The 27,280-nt window shown below is 42.2% G+C and overlaps 3 protein-coding genes across 7 annotated transcripts in view; 1 reads left to right on the top strand and 2 right to left on the bottom strand.

Annotated features, from left to right (window-relative positions):
• Positions 1 to 3,519: 3,519 nt before the first annotated feature.
• znf131 (zinc finger protein 131) lies at positions 3,520 to 8,261 on the bottom strand. Of its 3 annotated transcripts, XM_083905023.1 has the most exons (9): positions 8,187 to 8,261; positions 6,741 to 6,888; positions 6,551 to 6,652; positions 6,278 to 6,422; positions 6,068 to 6,176; positions 5,792 to 5,980; positions 5,306 to 5,681; positions 5,051 to 5,181; positions 3,520 to 4,768 (listed from the first exon to the last, which is right to left on the bottom strand). In XM_083905023.1, exons 2-9 carry the CDS (start codon positions 6,868 to 6,870, stop codon positions 4,277 to 4,279), a joined length of 1,674 nt encoding a protein of 557 aa, XP_083761149.1. In that variant the 5' UTR covers positions 6,871 to 6,888; positions 8,187 to 8,261; the 3' UTR covers positions 3,520 to 4,276. The 3 variants fall into 3 exon arrangements, with proteins under 3 accessions (XP_083761149.1, XP_083761147.1, XP_083761148.1); XM_083905021.1 differs by having other exon boundaries at positions 5,792 to 6,176; XM_083905022.1 differs by lacking the exon at positions 8,187 to 8,261 and adding an exon at positions 7,919 to 8,049 and having other exon boundaries at positions 5,792 to 6,176.
• Positions 8,262 to 10,386: 2,125 nt separating this feature from the next.
• On the top strand, positions 10,387 to 12,508 carry selenop (selenoprotein P). Its single transcript, XM_083904403.1, has 5 exons — positions 10,387 to 10,475; positions 10,979 to 11,213; positions 11,420 to 11,632; positions 11,714 to 11,831; positions 11,921 to 12,508. Exons 2-5 carry the CDS (start codon positions 11,011 to 11,013, stop codon positions 12,260 to 12,262), a joined length of 876 nt encoding a protein of 291 aa, XP_083760529.1. The 5' UTR covers positions 10,387 to 10,475; positions 10,979 to 11,010; the 3' UTR covers positions 12,263 to 12,508.
• A 5,044-nt stretch (positions 12,509 to 17,552) lies between these two features.
• The window catches only part of ghra (growth hormone receptor a), a 32,495-nt gene continuing 22,767 nt past the window's right edge, over positions 17,553 to 27,280 (bottom strand). For all 3 annotated transcript variants that reach the window (XM_083905398.1, XM_083905399.1, XM_083905400.1), the window contains exons 4-10: positions 26,898 to 27,064; positions 25,347 to 25,525; positions 23,359 to 23,512; positions 23,163 to 23,253; positions 22,965 to 23,034; positions 21,947 to 22,170; positions 17,553 to 21,088 (exon numbers count right to left, since the gene is read on the bottom strand). In XM_083905398.1, the coding sequence (XP_083761524.1) occupies positions 20,323 to 21,088; positions 21,947 to 22,170; positions 22,965 to 23,034; positions 23,163 to 23,253; positions 23,359 to 23,512; positions 25,347 to 25,525; positions 26,898 to 27,064 (1,651 nt within the window). In that variant the 3' untranslated portion in view covers positions 17,553 to 20,322. The remainder of the gene's footprint in view (positions 21,089 to 21,946; positions 22,171 to 22,964; positions 23,035 to 23,162; positions 23,254 to 23,358; positions 23,513 to 25,346; positions 25,526 to 26,897; positions 27,065 to 27,280) is intronic.

Raw genomic sequence — 27,280 nt, 5'->3', positions numbered from 1 at the left:
GACTATTTTAAATGGTTTGCCTGAAACAAGTTTTAAAACTTGTAAAATTTGATGGACCATGTTGTAGAATGTGTTGTACGCTGGATATTAAATATGGAAACCAAATATGTTAAGTTTTTTTAATATTAAAATATGCCAACCGTATGTTACTGATAGAAAGCAGTGCAGAACTCGGATATATATCCAATCCAACTTTATTTGTAAAGCACTTTAAAACAACCACAGTGGACCAAAGTGCTATAATAGATAAAAGACACAATACTGTATATACAGTATAAGATGTGAAAACTCTTATTTATCGCTGAACACAGCCACTGCTTTATCAGCACACACACACATACACACATACACACATACACACACAATCACATTGGCCAAAGTGTGTGTCCTTACTCACCAGACAGTCCATCATCTGTCTGTGGATCCCTGAAGACAGAGGTAAGGCAGGGAGGACAGTTTGTGGTGCTGATCACACTGCTAGCATCAGCAGCAGCCTCTTCTCTCTCTCTCTCTCTCTCTCTCTCACACACACACACACACACACACACACACACACACACACACACACACACACACACACACACACACACACACACACACACACACACACACACACACACACACACACACACACACACACACACACACTCCAACAACGGAAAAATACGAGAGCCCATCCACAACAGCTGTGAGCTGAGAATCAGTCGCTCGTCCATGATGGACTGCCCTGTGCCTTCACGCGAGGTAAGAGCAGATAGGAGCTACTTTTTTATATCCACACAGCTTCTATGTGTAGTGTGGGAATTTTCTTCCTATAAAATGCACCCCCCCCCCCGCCCCCTCTACTTTGCCTCCCATTCACACCCGAGTCCATTCCCTCAGCCCAATCCGGTGCTTGTAAGCCATTCTCTGCTTTCCACAGCCGTTCTGCATTCAGGCGACACAAAGACAACGCATGAGCCGACAATGTATATACACAAACTTGTAAATACTACACACACACACACACACACATGAACAGCAACAGCACGGGCTCCACACAAAGCTTTCCCCAGTGTGTTAGAGACACAAGAATAAAGAGCTCAACGCAGTGAAAGAGCTGCTATGGGCCCTAGGAAACAGAGAGACAGGCCTCTCTGGAATCTATGGCACAAATATTTCCAACTCCAAAAAAACAGAGTGATCTCTCTAAAATCCCTTCCCCCTGTCACACACACACACACACAGTATATGGTGTTCTTTCGAGAGCGCCTGATTCCTCTACTTCCTCCTGTCATGTCAAGATGCCTGACAGTACACTGTACTGTATAGATCCCAGAATATCTTGGGAGGCCGACAGAGAGCTGTAACCCGGCGTCTCCGAGGCCTGAACCAAGTTACCATGACGCCGTATGCACTGCAGGGAGAGCGGCATAACATAACACCACCAACGGACGCTGTCAGATCCTGCATCTGTTGGTTCGAATGTGGTGAAATCACACACACAAATGGCACACAACACTTCACATTCACATGCTTTGAGTGACTGACCATCAGAAGAACTGTTTTGATTTGGCAATTCAACACACCAGTATTTTCACTTCCCCCACAAATAAGCATGTTGTAGTTAAGGCACTTCCCTCCTGATAAAATCCCTTGAATGAGATGAGTATCAGAGCAAGTGTCATCCTATTACAACGACAGCTGAACTCTGGCAAATCTCCCTCCTCTCTATTCTGAACACAGAGTGAACACAGCCAGCACAACAACACAGTGTGAAGTTTCCGCTCTTTTCCTTCCCTTCTCTGCTCTCACACCCTCAGGCAAATGTCTATATTTAAACACATTTATCTGTAAAAATCTACACTGAATAGAAGTCCAAATGGAGGATGCTGCAGATGATAAAGCCTCCATCAACAGGTGGCGATGATGATGATGGAGCTCAGGCATCTTCATCAGTCTGCTCATCACAAAGCAAGCACAAACCAGGTCTGAGTCTAAAGTGGATCCCCAAGTTTGATCCATTACGTCACGGGCGCGCGTGCGTGCGTGCGTGCGTAAGTGCCAGGTGACACGGTGAAGAAATGATGCATTGATTTTTTACAACCAGGGCATAAACATGGATACTAAATAAGAGATCAAGACAGATTAAGTTGCATTAGTGTGATTATACTACATGTGGTTCGAGCCACTGCTGCAGAATATGACTTTCCAAACACTGATTTGTTAATGTGTGTCACAGTCATTTCCGATCATAATCTTCACGGCACAAGAAAGAAGACATACGTCACATGTGTGCGGATCACTCTTACTTGGATGACAGACTTCACAGGCTGTGAGGGACATGTTTTATCCATCTCCTCGGTGTGAAAGGCATCTTCTTCCTCCCGTGGCCGGTGTCATTTCTCTGCTGCTGCTTGCTTCCCCTGGTTCGTCTGTGTAGAGAGAGAGAAGTGGGGAATCCTCAGGACTGACAGGTGAGCGGACCAATCAGCGGCGCGCACCGTGCGCCTCGGATCCAATGGAGCTGCAGGGATTACAGATGGAGCGGCATGTCCCTCCTCCCCCTTTAGCAGGTAATTTAACCCGTGCGTGTCATCCCCACCGGGCTCGCTGGCCCGGGCGATTAGCACGGCTGAGGTTCAAGATAGGGTCAGAGGCCCAGCGTGAGGTCCACAGATGAATGATTCATGACTCACTGCTTCTCTGACACAACACTGATGTTCACTAATGATGGAAGCTATTAGATTATACGGTAAAGGTTTTTGGCAATGGCCGTCAGGATTATGTACTTATCACAGTATCATTGTTAATGTATCTATGTTGTGCAAAGCAAATAAATGAGTAGATTATGGCATGTCAACACACTTAGATGAACTGAAGTCATTAAGGATGTGACCTTATATGGTGTGTTCCATTTACATTTGAAGTCATGCCATTGTCAGCAATACCAGGAGTTAACTGACTCTATGTCCTTCAAGGGACACCGTAGCCTGACATGAGACGTCAAGGTACTCGCACAAGAGTTGTTGTCTATATGGTCAAGCTGGCGAAATAAAAATATTTTTTTTCTTATTTGCAAATGATTATACACTATTCATCCTATTTGTTACCATGTGTTACATGCAGCTACTTGCTGTTACTGCAGATTCCAAATTAAAAGGAAAATGGGAAGAGACAAAAGCTGAGTTGTCATTGAGTGGATAGGCCAAGCTTGTAAGACACCAAATTCCCTAGAGCTACAACAACACATTTTAGCCACTAGAGGGCACTGGAAATAAAGTATAACCAATGCAGTGAATATCTATACAATCAGAGATCACCATGAGTGCTTAAGTGAAGAAAAAAGGGAAACAAATTCAGAATCTATAACAAAGACAGCAACATTTCTTTAATTTTATCTACAATGTACCTCATATTGTTGATCTTAAAAATCAAGATCTCAGTAGATGGATGCAAGAGTCATAGTCCATTCTGGAAACCAACTGAAATCCTTTTCTGGTCTTTTCCTACAAAATCACCTTCAATCAAAATGGAGGACAAAAAAAACGGCTGAGACAAAACGGCATTAGCACCAAAGAGCGTCAATGCCATGACAAAGAGGTCTTACAAGCTGCAAAAACAAAATACATTTGAAAATTTATTTTAAAAAAAACACAAAAAAGAAATGAAATGCATTGATGAAGCACTACGGCAAATATAAATACAGCATTATCGGGAAGGAGTAGGGCTGAGATGCATGGCCAAAAACATCACAATAAAGAGTTTCATATCATTCCATAACAATAATTATCGCGATAAAATATCACATAATTAAAGATAAAGTTTGATCCTGATGAAGAAAGCCCTTAATTGTGGTTCTGAATTAAATTACGGACAGAAAACAACAAACACTTGTTAAACAGAAACATTTCCCACGCCTGAGGCATAACATTTCATAGCAATTATGTGTTGTGTTTCAAAGTGTGTTTGCACAATGTGTGTATATTATATATCTATAAAACCTGTTCATCTGAGATTTAAGAAAATGATGTTGTGATATATACTGTTAGTGAATTATTTCCCAGCCATAATGAGGAATTATACATCAGTCGATAACTCAAAGTCCAAAGAGCCATGTCAGCAGGAGCCGTCTTTCAGTGTGTGTGTGACGGCAAACTGCTGAACATATGGAAGCAACATGCTGGACCCCTGCATGCAGTTTTCTGTGCGGAAACTAAGACGGCACGTACAACTTAATGCAGCTGTTCAGGATTTCAAGTGTGTCAAACAGTATGAGAGAGTCCTTCTCAAATTCTCATACAATCACTTGCTCTATTTCCTCAACGTTCACCACGTCCCCCTCCATCTGTACTTGCTGCCCGTCAGTTGTCATATGCACCACCTGGATCTGCACGCCTGCTGCCTTCAATCTCTCCATGTCCTCCTCGCACATCTCTGCCACGCCGCCGTCCTCCACCACGACTGTCGTCGTCTCCTCCATCTCCATCATATCCATCGGCTGCACTGTGACGTGTTCCACCTGAATTCCCTCATCCAACAACACAGTCTTAGCTTCTTCTATGCTCTCCGTTGTTGCTACAGTGAGGGTGGCAGAGGGATCAGTGACGACCACTTCTTCAGTGGACTTGTTTTCCTCAATGGAATGGATGTCTTTGAGGTGGGCATTTAGCTCTTTGGGGTGAGTGAACCACATGTCACACATGGTGCAGTGGTTGGGCTTGTCTCCTGTGTGGCTCACAAGATGGTCTTTGAACTGGTCCCAGCTGTTGAACACACTGCTGCAAACCTGATGGGAGGTGGTCAAGGACAAAATAAAAGGACGGGGTCATTATTTTGAGCAATACAAAGTAGGTGAGGAAAGTGATAAACTGTATGTTAATACTATATATCAGTGCAGAAATAGAACATTATCAGTCTGTTTACTAAATTAGGAAGAATGTCTAAGCATCATATATGATTGAATACATACATTTATAAGAAGGGCATATGTCTGGGGTAATTTTTTTTTTTTACCGCATAACTTGTGCAGTATATTGGCACCTGCTGGTTTATTCTGGACAAACTGTACCTGGCACTCATAGATTTTCTTGCGTCCTTTCTTGGCTCCCACCCCATTCTGACAGGCTGCCATATGGCACTTCAGAGTGCTGTTCCTTGCAAAACGCTCATGGCAATCTGGACATTCATACGGTTTTTCCCCTAATGATGTACACAAGAGAGACCAGAACATAAAAACATGCAGAAACAGAATCTACGGTTCAAATATGTTAAACTACAGTTAGGGATTTAGCAACAAGAAAGTGTGTTTATTTTTCATTCTCACCCGTGTGCTTCCGTAGGTGCTCCTTAAAGTGGCCAAAATGGTCAAAGTGCTTCTTGCAGTATTCACAAACGTGTACTTTCTTTTGGGGTTTATTGTTTCGAGACAACTCCTCCGCATCGAAATGAAACGTGCTGATGTGCTGCTTCAAGGCACCCTCCCGAGTATAGGCTCTACCGCAGTGATTGCACACGTGTGGCTTTTCCAGCGAGCCCAGGTGTGTTTTCAAGTGCTGCTTGAGGTGGTAGTACAATTTGAAGCTGCGCTCGCACTTGGTGCAGCGGAAAAGGTTGTCCACTTGGGAGATCTGGACCTCTACAAACTCTACGTTCTCCAGGACCTTGGAAGCAGTCACCGTTTCCTCCTGATACACAACCTCCTACGAAACATAAATACAGGAATAATAAACGTTGGTGTTAATCCTTTCAAATGCTTAACTCTAGCTTCTAAATTAATAAACCAGAGTAACATTAAAACTTGGGACAGTACCTCTTCTATTTCTCCCTTCCTGATCACCTGTAGCGTAGGTTCTCCCTGCTGATATTTGCTAGTGATGTCAGCGAGAAGAGCCAAAGCAGAGTCATCTGACGCTGCCTGAGCATTCTTTGCTGCATCCACCACCTCCTCTAAACCAGACTCCTCCACTTCAATGGCGCCTTCTATCACCTCAATCTCCACCTGTGATACATTGAAGATATTTAATTTTGATAAAGAATATTTTGTGTGTCCAGCACCTTGCAAGTATATCATTGTAAATATACTGACCTGTTCCCCTTCCACCAAGGGCATGGTCTCTGTAATCACATTGGATGTCTCTGCAATTTTCCTCTTTCTACCTTTGCTTGTTGGCATTACTGAAGCATTGTCATGTATTCTACAAGACAAAAATGACTCTTGTTGAGATCGAGAGAGACAGGCTGAAGTCAAACAAATAAAATACTTCTTGATCAGATATTAAGTGTATCAACAGCTCACTTGTTGTCCAGGGCCTTGATGGCTTCCTGCATCTGGAGGTATTCTGCAGCCTTCCAGACATCGTTGGCCTCTTCTTCTCCAGCCACAGAGAGTGTGGCTGTGTAAGTGAACTCCATCAGCTGCCTAAAGGCTGTGTTGCTCACTCCTGTCAGAACGTACAACAAAGCAGCAGTGGTGAGAAAAAGCTGTTCAGTGTATAGGAGAAGGAGTCTTGGCTGGACAGGTTTTGGAACACAAAAGTTTTGTCACAAGTAACTAATTTCATTTAAGTACCTTCTATTTCCACCAGTGGTTCCTGTGTAAAATCTTGAAAGAACTTGTGGAAAAACTGACTGCATGCTGCCAACACAGCTTTGTGGGCTCTGAACTGGTGTCCTGCAAAGGAAAAGAAAGAAGCAATAAGAAGGTGCTGCTTGGGAACTTCATTGGAACATTTAAAGATTTACAGTACACGTCTACTTACCATCCACAATTAACGTAATATCTGTAAACTGGTCCAGCTGTCGCTGTTCATTAAGTTTGTCCATCATGACTTTGTAATGTGCTGGGTACTCATTGCCTCTATCCAATTCCCCATCCACCTCAGCCGCCATCGTTCACCTGATCCTTCTCTACAGGTAAGAGAGAAATATAAACAAGAAACTTGTCACAACCTACAGGGAAGCGACAAATATGAACAATATAGTAGATTATAGATAGATTAAGGAAGAAATTATTCAATTTTGATGGTGATCCATGAATAGATACGCTTGCTTCGGAAAAAGAAACTCATGTTAGTGTTAGTACCAACACTGTGAATAACAATCTCGATGGAGGTTTTAGCCCTCTTTAGTTAGAGAAACGTAACAACGCTGTAAAACAACAGGTAGCCTCAGTCCTGAGAAAGGATCACAATAAACATACTCGTTTTGCAACACAAGAGATAGCAGTGTAGGGTCACAACCACACACAAATTCAGACAGGACTTCGTATTCACAAAACTGCTTCACATTTGTACATTCGTTTTTCCATCATTCCTACTTTAACTCTGACATACATTTCACAGAGTGTGAGGACCCTAATGGAACTCTGAAACTGCATCTCCATCTGAACTTTGTCACTCTGGTGCCACATAATTTTGTTCACGGGAGGAAATCCTTCAAATGTGGCTTCGACCTTAGTTGAAACATTCCACCGTAGATCTGATCTGATCTGAAGGAATAATGTGATGAAAAACACTGAATATTTTACCATCACTGAATTAGTGTTAGCATGTTTGGGGCAACAATTGGACCATGAAGCCCGGTAGTAAATACACATAGTTGATGAAACTTCATGAGAGTAAAAAGTTGAAAAGGCTTCGCAAGGCAGGAACATTGCATAGCACGAGAAATGAACGCGACGGCCTGATCGAGAGAACTACACATTGGAAAACCTGGTTTAACGCGACACTTAGATGACATACATTTCTAAACAGAAGTATATGTATAAAATGAACACTGTTACTACGTGTGTCTTAAGTACAGGGGACTACACAACATGAATATACGCCAGTCTGATACAATATATGGAGCTAATTTAAAAACAGCTTCGCTCGACGTTAGCTTAGCTAGCAGGCAAATACACACATTCCCGCGGAACAAATAGAGACATTTTACACACCTGACATGTCTATGGCGCCAAATGTCAACTTACTACAACGAAATAAACCAGTGAAAAAAAATTCGAAAGCGGAACACGTAATAAATAAACATGGTAAAACCCCCAAGTGTCGCAGGAGAAGGGCCTCTTAGCACGCTCGCCATTTCGCGTTTGACAATCAACATTACGTCATCAAACCGCGCATTAAATATACACTTTTCCCTCATATATTTTCTGATTAAACGCACTGTGCGTCAATGTACGCGTTGAAACACGTCGGTATACGAACCTCAAGTTTGGTCGCGCTGCTTCGGAAGATTGTTTTTCGATAATATTCCCCTCGACGCATGTACCTCTATCCAAGACTCGTTGTTACAAGAAAGGGCGGTCGTTCAACGCTGCGGCCTCGGCTTCCCAGAAACCATTGCGAAGTCGAGGACGCCGAGGGCCGTTGCCTAGTGACAGCTTCTGTTTTTTTTTTTTGCTTTCTTCTTCCTATTGACGGTTGGCAAATAGCTAACATGTATTACCGCCATCCTCTGGACAGGAGTGTGCATCAAGCTTTCCTGGGACAGAAATTGAAGGTGGGACAGAAGGTGATTAGTTCATCAGCTAATAGGCTATATCCTGCCCATTAGCTAAAAGGCTATATCCTGCCCATTAGCAAGTTTTGTGTTGTGTATAATCACTTTGGACAAATAATAATTTTAAACACCACATTCCTAAAATCAGGAATTGCTGCTGCAGAAAAGTTGTTGTAGTTTTTGTAAAAAAAAAAAGAAAAAGAAATCACTAAACTCTTTTCCTCTCATGTGCTGGAGCCGTTAATCCAGGTGATCTTGGTGAATGACTTCAGGCTCTTTAGTGCTGAAACAGAATTGGAGCCTACAAGTATGATGTGACTTGTCTTCCTCTGTCCCCTGGCGACTGCAGAGAGGGGCAAGTGTTTGCATGCTGTAATGATTAACTGGACAAACTCCATGCAACTGCAATGTCAGTGTCTCCTCGTCTATACGATTGTGTCATTTTCAAGTTATGCAGCCTAATATTGTATGTGTTAATACATAGATTACAACTAAATGTTACGTTGGTGAGGCTTTCTGGTAAAATGCAACTTAATTCCCAACATTTGATGACATGATGAGGTTTCCTGACACTGATTTATTGTTGATGATTCAGTCCAGGTCACAGTGTCCTCTTGAGGGACTCGTGCCAATGTTTCAAATTACATAAATGAGTAACACTGGGTTTACAGAATAATCAAGTCCTGGCAGAACAATTGAATCATGTCATTCTGCGTTATATCACCTGGTTGCCCCATCAAAGGCATCACATAAACACAGCGTTTACAGACACCAATAAATTTATTACATTTATTCTGCTGTAATTGTTCTCTGGTCTCAGTGTGCAATCAGCTGCAGCTTTTAAACACCTTGTAAAAAAATGCACTTTGTTTAGTTTTTATTTTATTGTCATTCCATCTGTTTTAAGTGCCATTATCCTGGGATTTTATACATTTCCTTATGATTATTGTACTTTTTAAATCACTTTCAGGTCAAGTATCTTCTACTAATATTTATACATATTTTATTCACCATGACTCAATATCTGTTTAAGTATGGGGTCAGTGCTGCTTGGTGTGCTCTCAAATTCTTAATTCTGGTTTGCCATTTTAGGGATGGGAAGTTCTACTATTTAATCTCTATCCCTTTTTACTTGGGCAGCTATGAGGAAAGATTTTAAACATCACCATGGAGGAGGAACAAACACATCCTGTCAACGTTACACCAACAAGCTGCTGATATACAAAATGTGCAAATATGTATAATATAATATTACAGTTTACTATAGGGCATTAGGGTCCATCCCCTAACTCATATTCACCGCGTGGTGTGTGTCTCAAGAGATTAGATTACATATTAAATCACAACTGGACTCAAGTCTGACCCCCAGTAATCTGAGAACAGTGCCTTCTGCGTGGACTATATCTGTACACAGATAATCTGCCTGGCTCTTCATAGCTGTTACATGTTTTCGAGTAGATTATTTCAAAACTATATAGATGTCTCTACATGTTCAGTGCTGTCCTTATTTTTCTTGTCCATGCACTGTTTTTTTTTTTTTTTTATCCCTGACTTTGCACAAACACACTGGACACAACAGTGTCTTGTCCTTTCACTTCCTCATTCTCCGTGCAAAAATCTAAGCTGCAAAGTTGCACAATAATCTCCCGTTGCTCTTGGTCACTGATATAATGTTGACATGTTCAATTTAGAATTAGCACATATATATGATATCTCCAGCCATAGTAAGGTAATAATACATTTCCCCCTCCTCCACATAGTTTTCCATTGTTTGACAAATGTTTTTTTTTTTTTACTGAAAACAGTTATTAACTTGAAGAAAAAGTGTATGCATCAGCACACAGCTGGAGCTGAACTTTGTCCTCCTTCCAGACAGAAAAACAACAAGCAGAGTATAAAAAGGGGGAGCAGAGGGGGAAGAGGCTTGTTTTTGTTCACTGAGTTGCAGGAGAGAAGAACTGAGCTGAGGGAAGGACACTTTTTAAACTTTCGGGGTAAGTGAAGAGGAAGGATTTATAACGCAGCACGTACTATTTAAGAGAAATGTATTTGTCTGTGTTTTGTTTTACAGCAAGAATGAATAAAAAGTTAAATGTTAAAATGCCAGGACATCAGGGTGTTTTGTGATTCAGTACGTCCGAACTTGTACGACACTTGTTTTCAGTGTGTTTCCACTGCAACGGACGATGTAACTGTTTACATGAAATGATCTATTTGACGTTTCTTTCTGTCATGCATGAAATATCAGATTGGACGAAATTTGAACAGAAAGAACATTTTAGGAACTTCAGATAAACTGCTTATTATATCCTTATATTAATCTTACATATTAGGTCATATTAGGAGAGGACACTTGTGCTGATTTGGAGAATGTAAAAAAGTTGACCCCACTCTAACCTTTTGTACCATATTGTCACTTTTGTCTCTTGTTTTTGACCAATCTCCCCCTCCCTTATCCCCACACCACTCTCCCCTTGTTTTTTTCTGTCCTGGACAGATTTGGGGCCAGTGAGGAACGCACCACACAGGATGTGGGCGGGCCTCACCCTGCTCCTCGCTCTCTGCCTGCTCCATGGGGGCGGAGCAGAGAGCGTCGGGGCTGGGCCTCGCTGTCAGCTGCCGCCATCATGGACCATAGGGGAGGTGGACCCGATGAAGGGAGCCATGGGCCATGTGACCGTGGTGGCACTGCTCCAGGCCAGCTGACTGTTCTGTTTGGTGCAGGCTGCCAGGTATTTGCCAGTGTCTTTCTTCACCATTTGACCTCCTCTTTGTTCATGCGAGATGAATTGCATTGATTGGTTAGTTTGGAAAGGTTACATAAAGTATGTTAGATAAGAATTAGTGTTTTCATTTGTTTCATTCATGCATCTTATACAATTCACACTTTTCTAACTCAACTTGTTTTAACCCATATTATGGTCTCTTCTTCACACAGAATTGACGGCCTGCGCCAAAAGCTGGAGAGTCAGGGTTTGAAGAATGTGAACTACATGGTGGTTAACCACCAGGGGGAGCAATCGCAGCGACTGCACCCCCTGCTGGTACAGAAACTGTCCGAGAACATCACGCTGTACAAACAGGACGAGCAGACGCCCGACGTCTGGCAGACACTGGGCGGCGAAAAAGATGACTTTCTCGTTTACGACAGGTTCGTTGAGTGTAGAGCGTTTTCATTCTCTTATCTTCTCTTGAATTTGTTTGACCCTTTGTTTTACTCTTTTATGGTTAGGTGTGGTCGTCTCACCCACTACATTTCACTGCCGTACTCCATCATCGGGCATGGTCATGTTGAGGGTGCGATCAGAGAGACCTACTGCAATCGCATATGCGGGGACTGCACGCACGAGGTATCGGCTACTCACAGCTGCACGTGCACACATCAGTGAAAAACAACTATGCATGGATTTAATCTAACTTTCTCTTCGTATTTTCCCAGAGCGCTGAGACTCCAGAGGAATGCAAAGGGAGAGTAGATGCACCGCCTAATGCAGATGGCGCTCCAGCTGCAGAGGGCAACCCTGGACAGGGTCGCCACCACAGTCGCCACCACGGTCGACACCGCGGCCACCACCGCGGTCACCACCACGGTCACCACCATGGCACTGGCCAAAGCCAGAGCCATGACCATGACCACGAACAAAGTCGTCATGGTCAGGATGGTCAAGCGTTTCAAATGCAACAACACGTAGATGTAGATCAGATGCAGCAAGACGCACCAGACACACTGCACATGCACATGACGCCGCAGGAGGACCACGGTGCCCCTGTGAGGCCTTGACTAGCAAACAAGGCGAGGTGAAAGTCAAAGCACAGCTGACAGTTGACAGCAGGCTCTGACGACGTCGCCGCTCTTAAGGCCAGCTGATGCTGACACTGACGCAGGCTGTTCGACAACGCAGGGGGCGAGCAGGCCGTCGGTCTGTGACACTGTAACGAGGCGTTGCCCGCCTCCTGACAGTGACACGGGCCGACGGGCGACGCGACCAACGCCGTTAGGGAGACCTGACAGTGACGCTCGCCTCCTGCTGACTGACAGCACGCTCAGCCAGCCCCGTGAGCCTGACCTCAAGGTGTTGCGAGCTGAGGATGAGAGCAGCTGTAAGCTGACTCTGATCTCAGCTTCATATCAACATCGGTTCTCAACACCAGGGTCCTGTGCTCTTTTACCAACAGGTATTCAGCCTGAGGAAGGATGGGTTAGCTCCTGACAGCACTGAGGGATAAATGAGTCTCGCATCACAAAGATGAAAATAAGGTCAACAAAAGCATAACATGATTACTTTGGCAACACATGGGCAAACCCTTAGGTTGTATTTGACTCACTCATGTCTGTCAGGGTGTTACTCCCTTCATTTCTCAGGCGTGTATGTGGTTGTCATCGTCATAAAGTACCCTTTCTATATGACTCTCTCCATCCTTTATGAAACCAGGTGCAGAAACTACGCTCTAGTGGCGCCTGTATGAAACCCGGCAGGAGAGAGGAGAGAGGGCTCTTTAGGAATATGATAAGCACACAAAATATATATATTTGAAAATTCATTATGAGAGGATATGATCTGGAAACACCAAAAAAAACGAAGAAAAAAAATGGAGAATAAGAAAAGATACAATTGCAGAGCAGATGTGATAAGGACAACATTCACAACAATGACTATCCTTGGAGAGATTGAAAGGATTGTCATTATTGTGAATGTTAAAAAAAGAAAAAAGAAAAGGCGAATCTGTGAATCTTTATAGATTATTTGGATGAAAAACTTGCATAAAAAACATAAAAAGTCTCCCCTTTTTTTTATTTTTGCGCACATAATACAATAACTACTTTCTTTTTGTTTTGCTCACGCTGGTGAATCATAGAGGTCTGAATATACTATAAATCAGGTCTGTCTCTCACTTTTAACATGCAAACTTTAAATGTGTTTTATGCACTTACACAATACTTTGTTTGAAACAAAAACAACAACAAAAAAAAGAAGAATACAAAGCTCTATTGTTCAGGAAGAGAGTTCAGGAATGAATGGCTGTTTGGAATACACTCTGTGCTTAATGATGGTTTCTGTGGGAAGATAACAGTGACCCAAAAACCTGATGCTTGCACAGAGAACTGTGTTGTGTTTATGTTGCCGCACATGGACAAAAAAAAACATGAGAGTTGAATAAATATGGCTGAGATTCGTCTTCAATTATGTGCGTCTTCTTTTCAAAAGTAAAACAAAGAGCTGACCTTGTAATGCCCATAGTATGAATCCGGGGGGAGAGAGATTTGACGACTATCCTGCACATGCCTGACGCATGTGACTTCAAACAAAAGCAAAGGGGATCATATTACTCTCAACTCATACAGGCCTGAAGGATAAATCACACAAATAATGCAGAGCCGAAGCCTGTTTTGTGTCAACACCTACAAAAATAGTTTTGCTTTTGATATTTTGGGTATTTGTGTGAAAGGAGCATTGGAAAAGGTTTTGCTCATAATTGTCTGCAGATGGCGTCAGAGGCCTACACATGAAACCATTGTTCCCCCTTCACACAGCTGCTGGGGTGGATACTCCTCTATCCTAAGTGACTCTACCACACTCATCGACAAACCCTCTCAGGCAGCTCAAATGATTAACTTACATGATACAAGTGCTTTTCATTAGATTCATTATTTTTTTTTAAGCCATCTATTGTCCTCTTGTCATTAAAAAATGTAGAGTTGAATCCAATGGTTCACACTATCTTTGGATTTGGATTCACATCAGCCACACATACACACATATGGTACATGGAGGCTTGTAATGTCAGCAGGAGACATCTGCGGGTTCTGGAAGACTTTGATCTTATGAAGTGAAAATGTGTTTACTTGCCTGGAACTAATAACAGCCGTATATCCATCCTGTTTGGTTAGATGGTGGTTTTACATATTTAGTTTTAGTGCCCGTAGGAAGTATGTATTCTTATAGTGGGAGCTGAAGAAGATTTTTCAGTTATGGTAATGGGGACCGTACCTTTGTTCCCCGGGTCCTATGTTCCCCGATTTGTATGTAACATTTTCCCCGCTTTCCCCCAAAAGGACCCGGGGAACATAGGTACGACCCCATGGTAATGCATGATAAGGAACGTAAAGGCTAACATAATTCCAACGCTGTGCAACCTCATTAGGCACAACGCAAATCAAATAGGCCTTGTAAAGAGATTCCAGCATGGCTGACAGTCACAAAACAGCTAGCTACGCTAATGCTAATCGAAAATTAAAACATTTGCGTCGTGCCTAATGAGGTTGCACAGTGTTTGTGTTATGTTAGCACTATGCTAATGCTAATCGTAGCCTCGCCTGCTTACCTTTGGAAACAGGTTGGCCAAGTTAGCCGCAAAAGTAGTAGCAGGCTTATGCAAAATAAATATGTCTCGTATTGGTGAATGGACACCGACTTTGTCTTTTCTTGTCAACACCATGTTCTGTGGTGAACCGTGTAGTCCAGGGACTACAGATGAAATTTAGCTAGTAGCTAATTCTGGTAAGGCTGAGAGCCTTGCATTGTCCCTGTTAAATAAACAAATAAATAAATAAAAGGGGTCGTACCTGTGTGAAAATGTCTCACCCACCGTGATGACAGCCTCTTCACTCCCATCTCCCCGCTCCAGACAGGGCAACTGCTGCTGATGAGCCACTGCCTGCCTGGTGTAGCGTGGTAAATCAGTGAAAATTACTCCCCCCATATCCAAAGTCTTAGGGCGATCTAACGGTCAGTGAGATATGCCTGTCACAGACAGGCAGACAGACACACAGACACAACTTGCTTTATAGTTAATGTGGCACCAAATGTGCCAACCGCTCTTTGCACGGCGATGTCAACAGGCCGTTTAAACCGTCTCCAAAAGACCTAAGGTGCAACACCCTCGGCCCAGTGTCATGCATCTGAATTGCCTTGCCAGACTGTGTGTCTGAAAAGGTCAACAAGCAACCGGAGGTAATAAATGAGTCCGAGGCGGACTGCTAGTGAGGGGGCGTAATTGGGCTGAAGATTCAATACAGGGGAACAGTGACTTATGGGTAATTACCTGCAATGTCCTGAAACGAAGAGCTGTGAGTGGCTGTCTCTCTGATTCAATCAGCCCCACACAGAGCGGTGCAGTACACAGCCTCTGTCTTAATTGTCCAATATGCTTTCCACTTGATGAACAACTGTTTTTGCAGCCATTTCCTTTCCACTTAGTCCAGTACAGAGAGAGAGAGAGAGGGGGAGAGGGAGACTTGTGAACTCATTCACACATACAAAGTGTCTCTGTGTTGCTCACAAACAAGTGTGCATTCTTCACCCACACAACCACCACACATATGCCCACAATTCATTTCTTCATCCCTCTCTCTCTCTCTCACACACACACTGCTCTTCAATCCAATCCAGCATTATTTGAAAAGCACTTTAAAACAACCACAAAGTGATGACAAATGTACAGTATAGGCTGTAACCTCCCTCTCCATCTCTGTCTGATTTGACATTTAAACGGCAGTGACTTCGGCAGGTTATATTTCAATTTCAATTCCTGATAGAAATCAGCTCTGAATTACAGGAGTAACAGGATGTCAGTGACATAATTCCATCTTCTGAATCAGTCGCTAATGGTTCAGCAGAACCATTAGTTTTATTTATAAAAAAATCTCTCTGATTCACCAGATATAGAAAGTCCGGGCCGTTAGCCGTCGACTTGAAGCTGAATTCTCTTCCTTTATCATTTCTGGGACTTAATTGGTTTTCAAAATCCCATTTGCTGCAGGTTTGGTAACATGAGCAAGCGCTGAGCTGACAATCTACACATTGGAAATGGAACATTTTGGATTGCGGATGTCATTTTGCTCTTTTCGTGGTGCCCTTTGTTCCCCCGTAAGTAAATATAGAACTAAAACTCGCTCCACTATAAACCAAGCGAGTGTTGCATGATGATCATTTTTCCTCTGCTACAAAATAAGTGGTTTTCCATTTTTGAAGATACACTACAGAATAATTATGCCAAGTTGCGTTTATACATTTATTGTGTACATCAGAGAGGCTCAAACTGCTGAGAGAACAATATCAAATCATCGGAGATCAAGAGTTTTTGGGCCTTGAGCACAACAACAGCAAACAGTGGATCCAAAGTCAGGAAATATGATTGAAAATATCACATTGATCAAATTGATCGATTGGCATTTTTGGTTTTAAAAGTGGGGCGACAGTCGCTCAGTGGCAGAGACTGGAAGGTTGTGGGTTCGTCTATGTGTCGATGTCAAGACACTTGAGTGAATGGCAAACCCGTAGTGTAAAAGCAACTTAAAGTTGTCATCGAGGCAAGAAAAGCATGACGTAAACACAGACCGTTTACATACTATTTCTGCCACGTAGAAGATTTCTAGCTCTGTGAGCACCGATCGACACACGCCAGGGAATAACAACGATTTTAAGGCCCTGAGGGGAAACAAATAAGACACGGACTGGAGCCACTGAACTTATTATTAATAAACAAAAACAACAGGTATGTGTACTGCAGCACTAAAGTAAAAAAAAAAAAAAAAAAAAAGATTCCTCCAACAAGCTGATACATCTGCAAGAATTCTCTTCTGACAAGGAGAATTAACAACCAGTACAAATTCCTGCTTTCATAATTATTCCCAGGCTTAACACAGTGATGGTGGAAGCCTCCCTTTTATTGACACAAAACCAAGATGCTGGAGGTCAAAATTACATCGTTATAAAACACACCGCAGCCCCACCTAAAGCCACCGTGAAGAATGAAATGCTGAAATGAAATCGAATAGCAGGAGTACTGAGTTACAGTAGAACATTTTCTTTTTCACTCAAAGAATATATCTGCTTTATATACTGTATGTGTGTATATATGCATACATATGTATGTATATACATGTATATATATATGTACATATACACACATATATGTATATATGTATATACATACATATATGCACATATATATACATTCACACATATATAAATATATATACATATATACTATATATATACATATACATATATACACATATATATATACAATATGCATATATATACACATACATATATATACTTATACACATACATATATATATATGTACATGTGTATATATATATATATATATCTACTATATAAAAATCTTATAGCAAATATTAAATACTCCATTACAGTGCACCGTCCTATACATCTGGTAGTGTAAAATATGTCCTATAAACATAGCTCTGTAGATAATACAGGTTCTCATCAATCGATCGTTTTGAACTGGAATGAAAAAAATAATGCTCTTTCATAACAACTGGTAATTCGTAGAAATCGGAATACTATTTCTTTTGAACATGATATATCACTATATTTGGCACTATATCGAAGAAGAATTCGCTGAAGTGAAACAAATCACGGACACAAAGTATTAAAACACCAGTATGAAAAAGCACTTCTTTCATTTCCTTTCAGTAACAACTTTTTTTTTCTTTTTTTTTTTTTTACAGCATCACTCGTTCCAGTCAGGGTACATTTGGGGGTTGCACTCTGCTTTTTCCATTGTTCAATCGTCCTTCATATACACACAGAGAGAAACCGAGGACACTGAAAAACTAACGGCTGGCCCCAATCAGAACTTTTCATTTCCAACATTTTTTCAAAAAGAAATCAGCGTCATCTGATTCAACCTCAATATTTACACTTACACACTATAAAGTGACCTCTTTAATGACCCCTCCCTTCCTTTACCACAGCAAATGTTAACGCTGGGGGAAAAAAAAATACATATACCAGGCAGCAATACATTGTGATTAGTGACATGAATGACAATAAAAATATATACATGTATTTTTTTTTACAGCACGGGTAAATATATTAAGACATTTCCGCAACAGTAATGACATGCCGCTATATCATCGGCACGAGGCAGCAACGACGACAACAGAACACAGAGAGAGAGGGAAAGGGGGGGGAACATTTATCATATTCACATTTTCTTTTTCTGTTGTTAGCTTATGGCTCTCTTGCTTTGTCTCTCATACAAAAGTCCATTTCCATTCAAGCTTGCTCTCTCAAGGATACGTCACATTTGCACGGTGAAGTTTGCTTTACGATAAGATGCGCTCGTCTCCCGCGACTCGTTCACATGCGTGAAAAATCGATTGTGTGGTTTTTTTTTTGCGGCGCGCAACCCGACGCGTACGGCAACAACCTTTATTATTTACTTAGCTTATTGTGTGCGGTTCGCTACGCTGCTGTGTTGTGTCACAGGCATATTGTCAAAAGTCTTGATGACAGGATTCAGATAATAAAAATGTGTTTTGCAAGCGACAAAGACCTTTACAAAAGGCCTCATTTTCCATAAGCTTACACTATCATCGGGCTAAATAATGTCCTCACTGAGATCCAGACATATGCCTATGTATCGGTCAGCTGATTAAATGTGTGTGGCCCTGTCAGGAAGGCAAAATCAAATCAGTCAATTAAGGCAAACATTTATAATGTAGTATGTGTGTTACCTTAGCACATACTGTACACGACAAGCCAATATCACGGCATCATGGGCGCACTTATACAGATAATATGTATAAAATGTTAGCTTATTAGATCTATTACGTACTTTCACAGTCTTTCAACTTGCTCCAGTTGCTGTCCCTGCAATAACCCAACGCAACACAAGAGGCCTAAAACCCTCGAGGAGAAAGCTTGTTGAGGTTTCACTTTAAGATATAATAGATTATGACTGAGTGCTGGTTTTCGGCCGGTTGCCATTTAGGGATGTAACGGAAAAGAAGGATTATATCAACGTAAAGCACTTAGTGACGCTCAGTGTTCCACGCACTATTTGTGACTGAATTTGAATAAACGCGTGCTACGACAAAGATAGAAAGTGAATGGTATGTTTTACAGTACAGTCGGCAAAGCAAAATAAAATCTAAACACTGTAGCAAAAGAAAATTAATTCCATGCTGGGATGCGTATAATCTCCCAGTGCATCCCAGTTTGTAAAGAAAATGTTGTAATTTCCCTTTAATGTATCACCTTAATTTTGATTTCAGTAGTTTTTCACTTTCCAGAATGCCTCCAAATGTCCCCTAAGGAAAAGAGTAACGTAACGTTAATGTTGATGGCACTTGTTGTCATGGTAACTCGTGTCTGTGTGTCACATTCTTACCGCGTGTCGGATTTTTTCTGAGCGGAGGCCCGGAATGAAAAGTAAAACTGCATAGTTGTGTTTTCAGCTGTGTTTCCGGGGGGGGGGGGGGATTTATCTTTTATCTTAATGCCTTATCATATAAAAATATATATCTGGTTAAGTACTAATAAGATGAAATATAAGAATATAGTAAATAAGCCACAGTTTAGAGGAAAGCATCTTTCTTGCCAGCAAAACAAAATCAACGACGGCGATGAAATCTTCACGCTATAGGGTGAAAATCGTGACGGCGATGTGCTTTTTTTCTCCTCCACCGATCGATCACACACCGACATGTCGCGCTGCTCTTTACACAGTCACGCCGACATGCAACACGATCCGAAGGAAGTTAGCGGAGAGCTAATGCCTTTTTTTCGGACTCATTACAGTCGCAGTCTACCATTTATGTGTGTGACTTGCGTGGACATCAACATACAGAGGAAAACTTGCGTCTTTTTGTGTGATTTTAAACGTGCAACTTTTGGCAGTCTCTGTATGAAATGTATCGACGGCGTGCGAAAGTGACGCCGCGTCTTCCCTTTTCGACGGCCCCCTCTTGACAAGTCACCTGTACAATCTCAACCCACACGGTTACGGTTATTTGGTTTTCCAGCACGAAATTAAGAAGCGACAGGCTTATGCGAGTGCACCTACGGATCAAAAAAACGTCACTGTCATATTGATGGCGACAGGCTCCCCAGCAGGTCTGGGGTGACGTACCCTACGGGCATGGCGGGTAGGGATTTGAGCGGGTGCTGCGGCACGCATGGAGGCGGCGACTGACGAGAAGGCGGGTTGAGAAGCAGACTATGCTGAGTATCCACCTCCTGTACTACTGTGTAGTCTGAAACAGGAGCACTGAACTGGGTCAAGAGAGAGTCAGAAACAATGTAAGGGGATTGATTATCCTCCGCCGCAGCTGCAGGTTTGGTCTCCACTAGTTGAGGCTGCAGGGTTTGGTGACCCTCGCCAGGTATTGGGGAGATAGCGGGAGCGACGCTCTGCTGGGCATTGCTCTCTGTGATATAACCGCTTCTATCGGGATCCACGACCAGCAGCTCAAACTGCTGCTCTTTCTGCTTCTTCTCCTCCGTCTCGCCGCTGTTGATTTTTCCCTTTTTCTGCGTTTCCTCCTGCGTGGCTGACGCACCTTCCTGGCTTCTGAGTTGCTGGCCGGGAGACAGCACCACGCCTCCAGAGGGCATAACATTGCTGACCTGGGCATAGAAGTCCGTGTTGACCCACGTCTGGGGCCCTGTGCGCTGGGTTTGGCCGAGGGCCATCTCTTTCTTCTCTGAGGTATGAGCTTCTACGTCAGTGAGCGAAGCTTTTCTGTCCTCAGGTTGGCCTGGCCGCAGCGGGGCCATCGGAATTAAGGTGTCTTGGTCGAGCAGATCTGGATCATAACAACTGGCCCTGCCTGAGTCATCGTCAGGGAAGCTGGGGAAGAGAGAAACAGGTGGGAAAATAAGCCAATGAAATTCATGTTTGCAGAGACTATACTAGTGCTGTCAGTTTAACGCATTATTTACGGCGTTAACGCAAACCTATTTTATAGCCCGGGGTCTTCACAGGGTTGGTAACATCCTCTGTCCTTAGACCCTCGACCGGGGTATGGAAAAACTACCAGGGAGAGAACCCTTATAACAGGGATAAAGAAAGAGGTAGAAACCTTAGGGAGAACCACGGGTGAGGGATCCACTCCCTGAACGGACAGATGTGCAGTAGATGTTACCCAAAACATTACACAATAACAAAAAAAATAGAGAGTAAAAAGTCTTTAAATGCCAGGATCCATCTGGACACCGGATCTAGCTATAAACAATAGGCACGCTGCACTTGTTTGGGGAAATTGTGACATTCAGAGCACTGGGCAAAAATCACATTGCGTCAACACCCAACGCGGGGCTTCACTATGCTTTGTTTAAATTGAACAGTCGGATTTCCCTGGTCTGCACCAGTTCGGGTAACGTCTACCGTACGTCTGTCCATCCAGGGAGTGGTTCCCTCATCTGTGGTTCTCCCTAAGGTTTCTACTTTTTTTCCCCCTGTTATAAGGTTTTTTTTCCCCTGGTAGTTTTTCCTTATCCTATTTGAGGGTCTAAGGACAGAGGATGTTACCAACCCTGTGAAGCCCCGTGAGGCAAACTGTGTTTTGTAAACTGTGGGCTATATAAATAAAGATTGATTGGTTGATTGATTGGTTAAAGCAAGAGCATTAAAAGGAGTAAAAAAATAATGGGACAAATTAGAATCGATAAAAATGTGCGATTAATTGTGATAAAATCTGTGCAGTACCTAATAGTGTTGGAACATCCATGGCTCGCAGGCTGAGGCAGACCAAGAAGTCTCTGCGTGTCCGAGCCCTGGTGGTCCTCTTTCTCCCCGCCGTCTGCGTCCTCAGCATCCACCTCTATGAACTCCACCCATGGCTCGTCTTGGTAGAAACCAGGGGCGTAAGTGGACAGGCCACCCATACCTCCACCGCTCAGGATCAAATTCAGCTCGTCCAGCTTCCCGTTCTGTGTGTGCACACAAGTTTGTCATTAATAAGTGCGGGAAAACCACAAAGCAGAAGTTCTTGGAATAATAACAATAATTTTTTTCCCTTATTTTTCACAGAGATATGTGATAGAAATAGTTTTCAGTATCGGCAACAAATCTGAATAGACTCTCTGATTATGAACGAGCAGCATTTTTCATTTTATTTATTCCCATAAGTGTTTCTATTTCTGAGCTCTAAAGGGTCACGCTGGATAATAAAGAGCAAACAGGCTGCCTGTTAATGCATCCTCCATCATCTGGCAATAACAGAACCCTCGTCTTATTATCCTTCAGCGTCATCCCTTCCTTGTCGCTTAAAAGCAGCACAAGTGAATGTTTGGTGTGATGATGTGGCCTGATGTGCCTCACCACGTGGACGTCCAACAAACGTCTGTTTTTAATCAAAAATTGAAATAGAAATGTGATCAAAAGTGGGTTACACAATACTTTATTCAACCGCTTTGCCAGATAAACAAGCCCACAGCTCCACGTGTTGACTGCTGTGAATTCTAATGGGAGCAATTTTCTCTTAATGCAGATGAATCACAAGACATTATTATGTGTTTTTTGTTTTTTTTAAAGGCTTAATTTATTCGTTAGAAAAAACACAAGTTGACATTTGTTTTTTATAAAAAAAAGAAAAACATTTTACAGCTAAAAATGTAATATTTGTTTCTGTGGAAGATCGTTTTTCAAATGAATGACATTTTTAGAACCCTGTTTTACTGGGATTTATTATGCTTGTACAGATACCAAAAAAACATAAAAGTACCTTCAACATCTCCGAATCGATGCCTTTAATTTTCGGTGCAGGCACTGGTGGCAACAGGATCATCATGAATCTGAGAACACAATGAAGCGTCAATCGTCTTCAGCACGATTTAGCCAATATCTCGATTTTTGACACCGTCTTTGAACAGCACTGACGATGCAAATATTATAGAAAGTTTAGAGTCAAAGTGCTCCTAACCTGTGCTGCTGCGAGAGAACGATGAGCATGATGAGAACGACGATGCCCACAATCCCGAACACAACGACGATCGCGAGCGGGTAAGTGGTCTCTAAAAACAGTACAACACACGCACATCTCATCAAAAACACCGTATTTATTATATCTGACCATATGATCTTGATATTTCGACCTGTGTTTCGTCGTGATGTTTTACCTCTGCTTGGAACCTCGTCGACTTGGACGAAGATGGAGTCGCTGAACTCTCCGAATTTCGAGAAACCCAGCATCCTGCAGCGGATGTGCACCTCATACTCTTTTTCACTGAGCAGGCCAAAGATTGTCTGCTGATTGTGTGGCTGTATCTCCAACTGATAAACACAAGTGCACAGACAGAGATGAGGGTCAAACAAAAACACAACATGTTTTTTTTTCTTCAGAAAAAGCTGTTTAATTTAATTGTAATTCCTTAGAAAATGCTTTTGTCTCATTCATTCATCTTCTACCGCTTTATCCTCCACATGAGGGTCGAGGCTGCTGCCTATCCCAGCTGACACAGGGTGAAAGGTGGGGTACACACATAGAGACAAACAACAGTCCACTCTCACACTCGCACCTATTTAGAGCAGGGGCCTCAAATTCAAAATGACCTGAGGGCCAGTGAACTTCTAGTCTGGTCAGGAGGGGCTGGGTCAAGTGCAAAAAACTGATTAGAAATTAAAATTACAACTTGATAATCCATCATGCTGTTGCAATTACAAATATTTAGGATGACATTGCACATCATTTCAAAGTAGTTTGTTGTGATATGTAGTTCACAACAAAAAAAACAAGGCTATGATGCAAAATTAGTTAATTTTGCAGTTAACGCCATTAATGTTAACGTTTCCATGATGACTGACCGGAAAAGGTCGCGTGTGACGGCATGTTTACGTGACTCCTGATTGTTAAAATGAGTCTCTAAAGTAACAGGCATCGTTTACCAGTTAGCTCCGTTAGCTCCTTTAGCGCCGTTAGCGTGCCTAAGGTCGAACTGGAGCGGTCTGTTTGTTAAACGAAAAAGAACAGCGCTACAAATAACCAGCGTACCCGTGTATTTCGTATATGTGCCTCTGTTTTTAACGTTTTTTAAAGGTAAACAGACAGCTCCAGTTCGATTGTAGGCGTGCTAACTGCGCTAAAAGAGGTAACTGGTAAACGGTGGCTGGACTCCGGTCCTGCAGCACAAAAAACTGCGTTACTTCAGAAACTCATTTAACAATTGGGAGTCACGTAAATATGACGTCATGCGCGACTTTTTCCAGACAGTCGTCATGAAAAACGCGCCTTTCGTTCATGCCGTTAACGCCCGTAGCGCCGGTAACGGCATTAATGGCATGAAATCTACATGTCTACATATACGCATAGACAATTGTAATTAAAACACTAGACAAGCTTATATATAATTAGAGGTTGAGACCCCTGATTTAGAGTTTTCCTAATCCCCATTTAATCTGCATGTTTTTGGACTGTGGGAGGAAACCGGAGAACTCAGGTGACATAACATCCAAACACCATGATACTGTTGAGTTGTGTGGGGCCGATAGGCTTCATCAGCACTGTGCGAACTCATTTGACCACGGTTTAAATGTAACAGACACTTGCTAATAAAGCACTGCAGCTTTAAGCAACAAAAGTGAATATTTGGCGCCTGTAACTGTGACATTTCCAAAGGCAAAAATGTGCAGTCATTTTGAATACATTAGGCTCCAAAACAGTTTCAAGGCTGCTTTTGTCAGACGGCCAGCCACACGGTTATGAATATGGGTCTGTACAAGGTCCCATGGCCTCTGACCTACAGATCCCTCCCCTTCACTTCCTTCAGAGAGGCTGTGTCTTCCCAGAGGGCTTTGCTCTGGCGTCCATTGCCTTGCCCACAAAGCAGCAACATGCATTTTAGACACAGGACCTCAGGGGGGGAGGGGAAAGGAAACACAACACTGTGCCACTGTGACCTACCTACAATTTACTTTTACAAGGGTGCAGCAGTGTTTGAATTTATGTGTGTGTGCGTGTGTGTGTGTGTGGGTGTGCACAGGCATCTGGTTGGATTCCAAAGGTGTTTGTTTACATGTGTCAGCACATGTAACCCAGTGTGCACAAGAGTGAGAGAACATAAGAGCAAATATGAAAGAGAAAGAGAGAGAGAGAGAACACTGAACTCACTGCTTCCCAGTTTGTTCCATTTATCTCCCGGTACTGGATTTCGTACTCGACGCGCATCCAGCCAACGGCGACATCTGCAGAGGGCGGGGGCTCCCATTTGACCATGACATCATAACTCACACCAGAAGGACTCATGTTCAGGAGAGTCCAGTTGAGAGACACTGGGGGGTCAGGGCGTACTGTGAAGGAAAAGGCCAAAGGTTCAAAGCAAAACAAAAACAAGCTATTAATACCACTCAACATGGTAACTTCATTAGTGGCTTTGATTGTACATTATATGTTTATGCCAATGCATTTAGGAACATCTACAGTAGGTGTTTATGCATTAGCATGGTATCACACCCATGTACCAACCATTACAAGACTCAAAAATCAGTTTGCAATAGATGGTTTAAAACTAATAACGTAATAATATTCAGTGAACCATGTCTCTGGTGTTTCCTTGCTATTTTTATGTGTTTGTTATTGACCTCCGCCAAGGAGGTATATGTTTTCGCCGGAGTTTGTTTGTCTGTTTGTCTGTCTGTTAGCAACATAACTCGAAAAGTTACGGACAGATTTGGATAACATTTCCAGGAAATCTCCACAATGGGACCAGGAACAAGCGATTAAACTTTGGGCATGATCCGTGGGGTGGGGGCTAAGCTACCTTGGCGGAGGTCTGCGCTCTCCGAGTGCTTTTATAGTTTCTTAAGTGATCTATGGTCTCTGTATGAGTGAGTTAATGCATTTGTTATATGAACTATTCTATTTTAACATGTACAAATGTATAGATTTTTGTTCCACTCAAAAGCAAATGACATATACAACTTAACGTAAAAAATGCCTTTTTGTCTTTTTTCCTGACTTATGGACACCTTTCCAAAATCGTTATCAGATTTGATAACTTTTCTAATTCTAATAATCTAATATAATTTTTATAGACAGGCCTTTTTAATCTCTTTTTATAATTGTATTTGATTGTTGATTATCTAATTTCTCTTTCTTTGCAAGCAAGCGTAAATCAATTTAATATTAGTTTTATTTATACTGTAAATATATATACTGTATATATATGTGTATGTATTTTATGTAAAATCACTTTTGAAACAGTTGTTTTTAAAAGGTGCTATACAAATAAAGGTATTATTATTACAGCAAAACTTGCTGGAGATGCTGCCAGCAGTTGTTGACATGTTATTCATGGGACATCATTTGTAAGACATGTGGACTGTGCATGTGGTTAAAAGGACACAACATCCACATGTTATCTACAAAAACATGCCGATACTCAACTGGAAACAGAGAGAAAGAGACATCAACAAACATTATGCCATTGCCTCTTGATAATACGGCATCCATCACAACCGTCTGCTTAGATAAACACTGACACCGACACCAGTGTGTGTGTAAACACTGTCCATCTTTATGTGACATTTGTTGATTTGCAGCATCAGACACCCATTTCCCGGGAAACCTGTCCAGGTAATGTATTATATTACAGTAGCACATGCTTCACACTGTTAAATGTACCCCCAGTTGAGCATAAATGCACAAATATCGGTGACTTACCTATATTTTCCACAGCAAAACAGTCGTCTTCATTATAGAATGTGACGTTTTGGCTGCGCAGCTGCATGCAGTAGGTGACCCAAATGGATGTGTAGTTTGCATGGAAGAAGCACTCTCTATTCGAGTGGACATAATGTGGACACTCTTTCCACTCTCTGTTTGCAGACCTAAAGGTGGTGGTGGTGGGGTCGGGGGAGGGGGGTGGGGGGGTTAGGCAGTGAGATAGATGAAAAAGACATACATTATTGTCATGAGGGGTGAAGCATATTCAATAGAACTTGAAAATGCATACATGCAAGTGCTGCACATGCAAACAATAATGCACACTCGTATGTAATTCATTCTTGTGCTTTTAATGTAAAGCAACTTGGAGTTAATGAAAA

The sequence above is a fragment of the Microchirus variegatus genome (genome assembly GCF_963457635.1).
Source record: "Microchirus variegatus genome assembly, chromosome: 18".
NCBI lineage: Eukaryota > Metazoa > Chordata > Actinopteri > Pleuronectiformes > Soleidae > Microchirus > Microchirus variegatus.
This window is presented reverse-complemented; position numbering and strand designations above follow the sequence as displayed.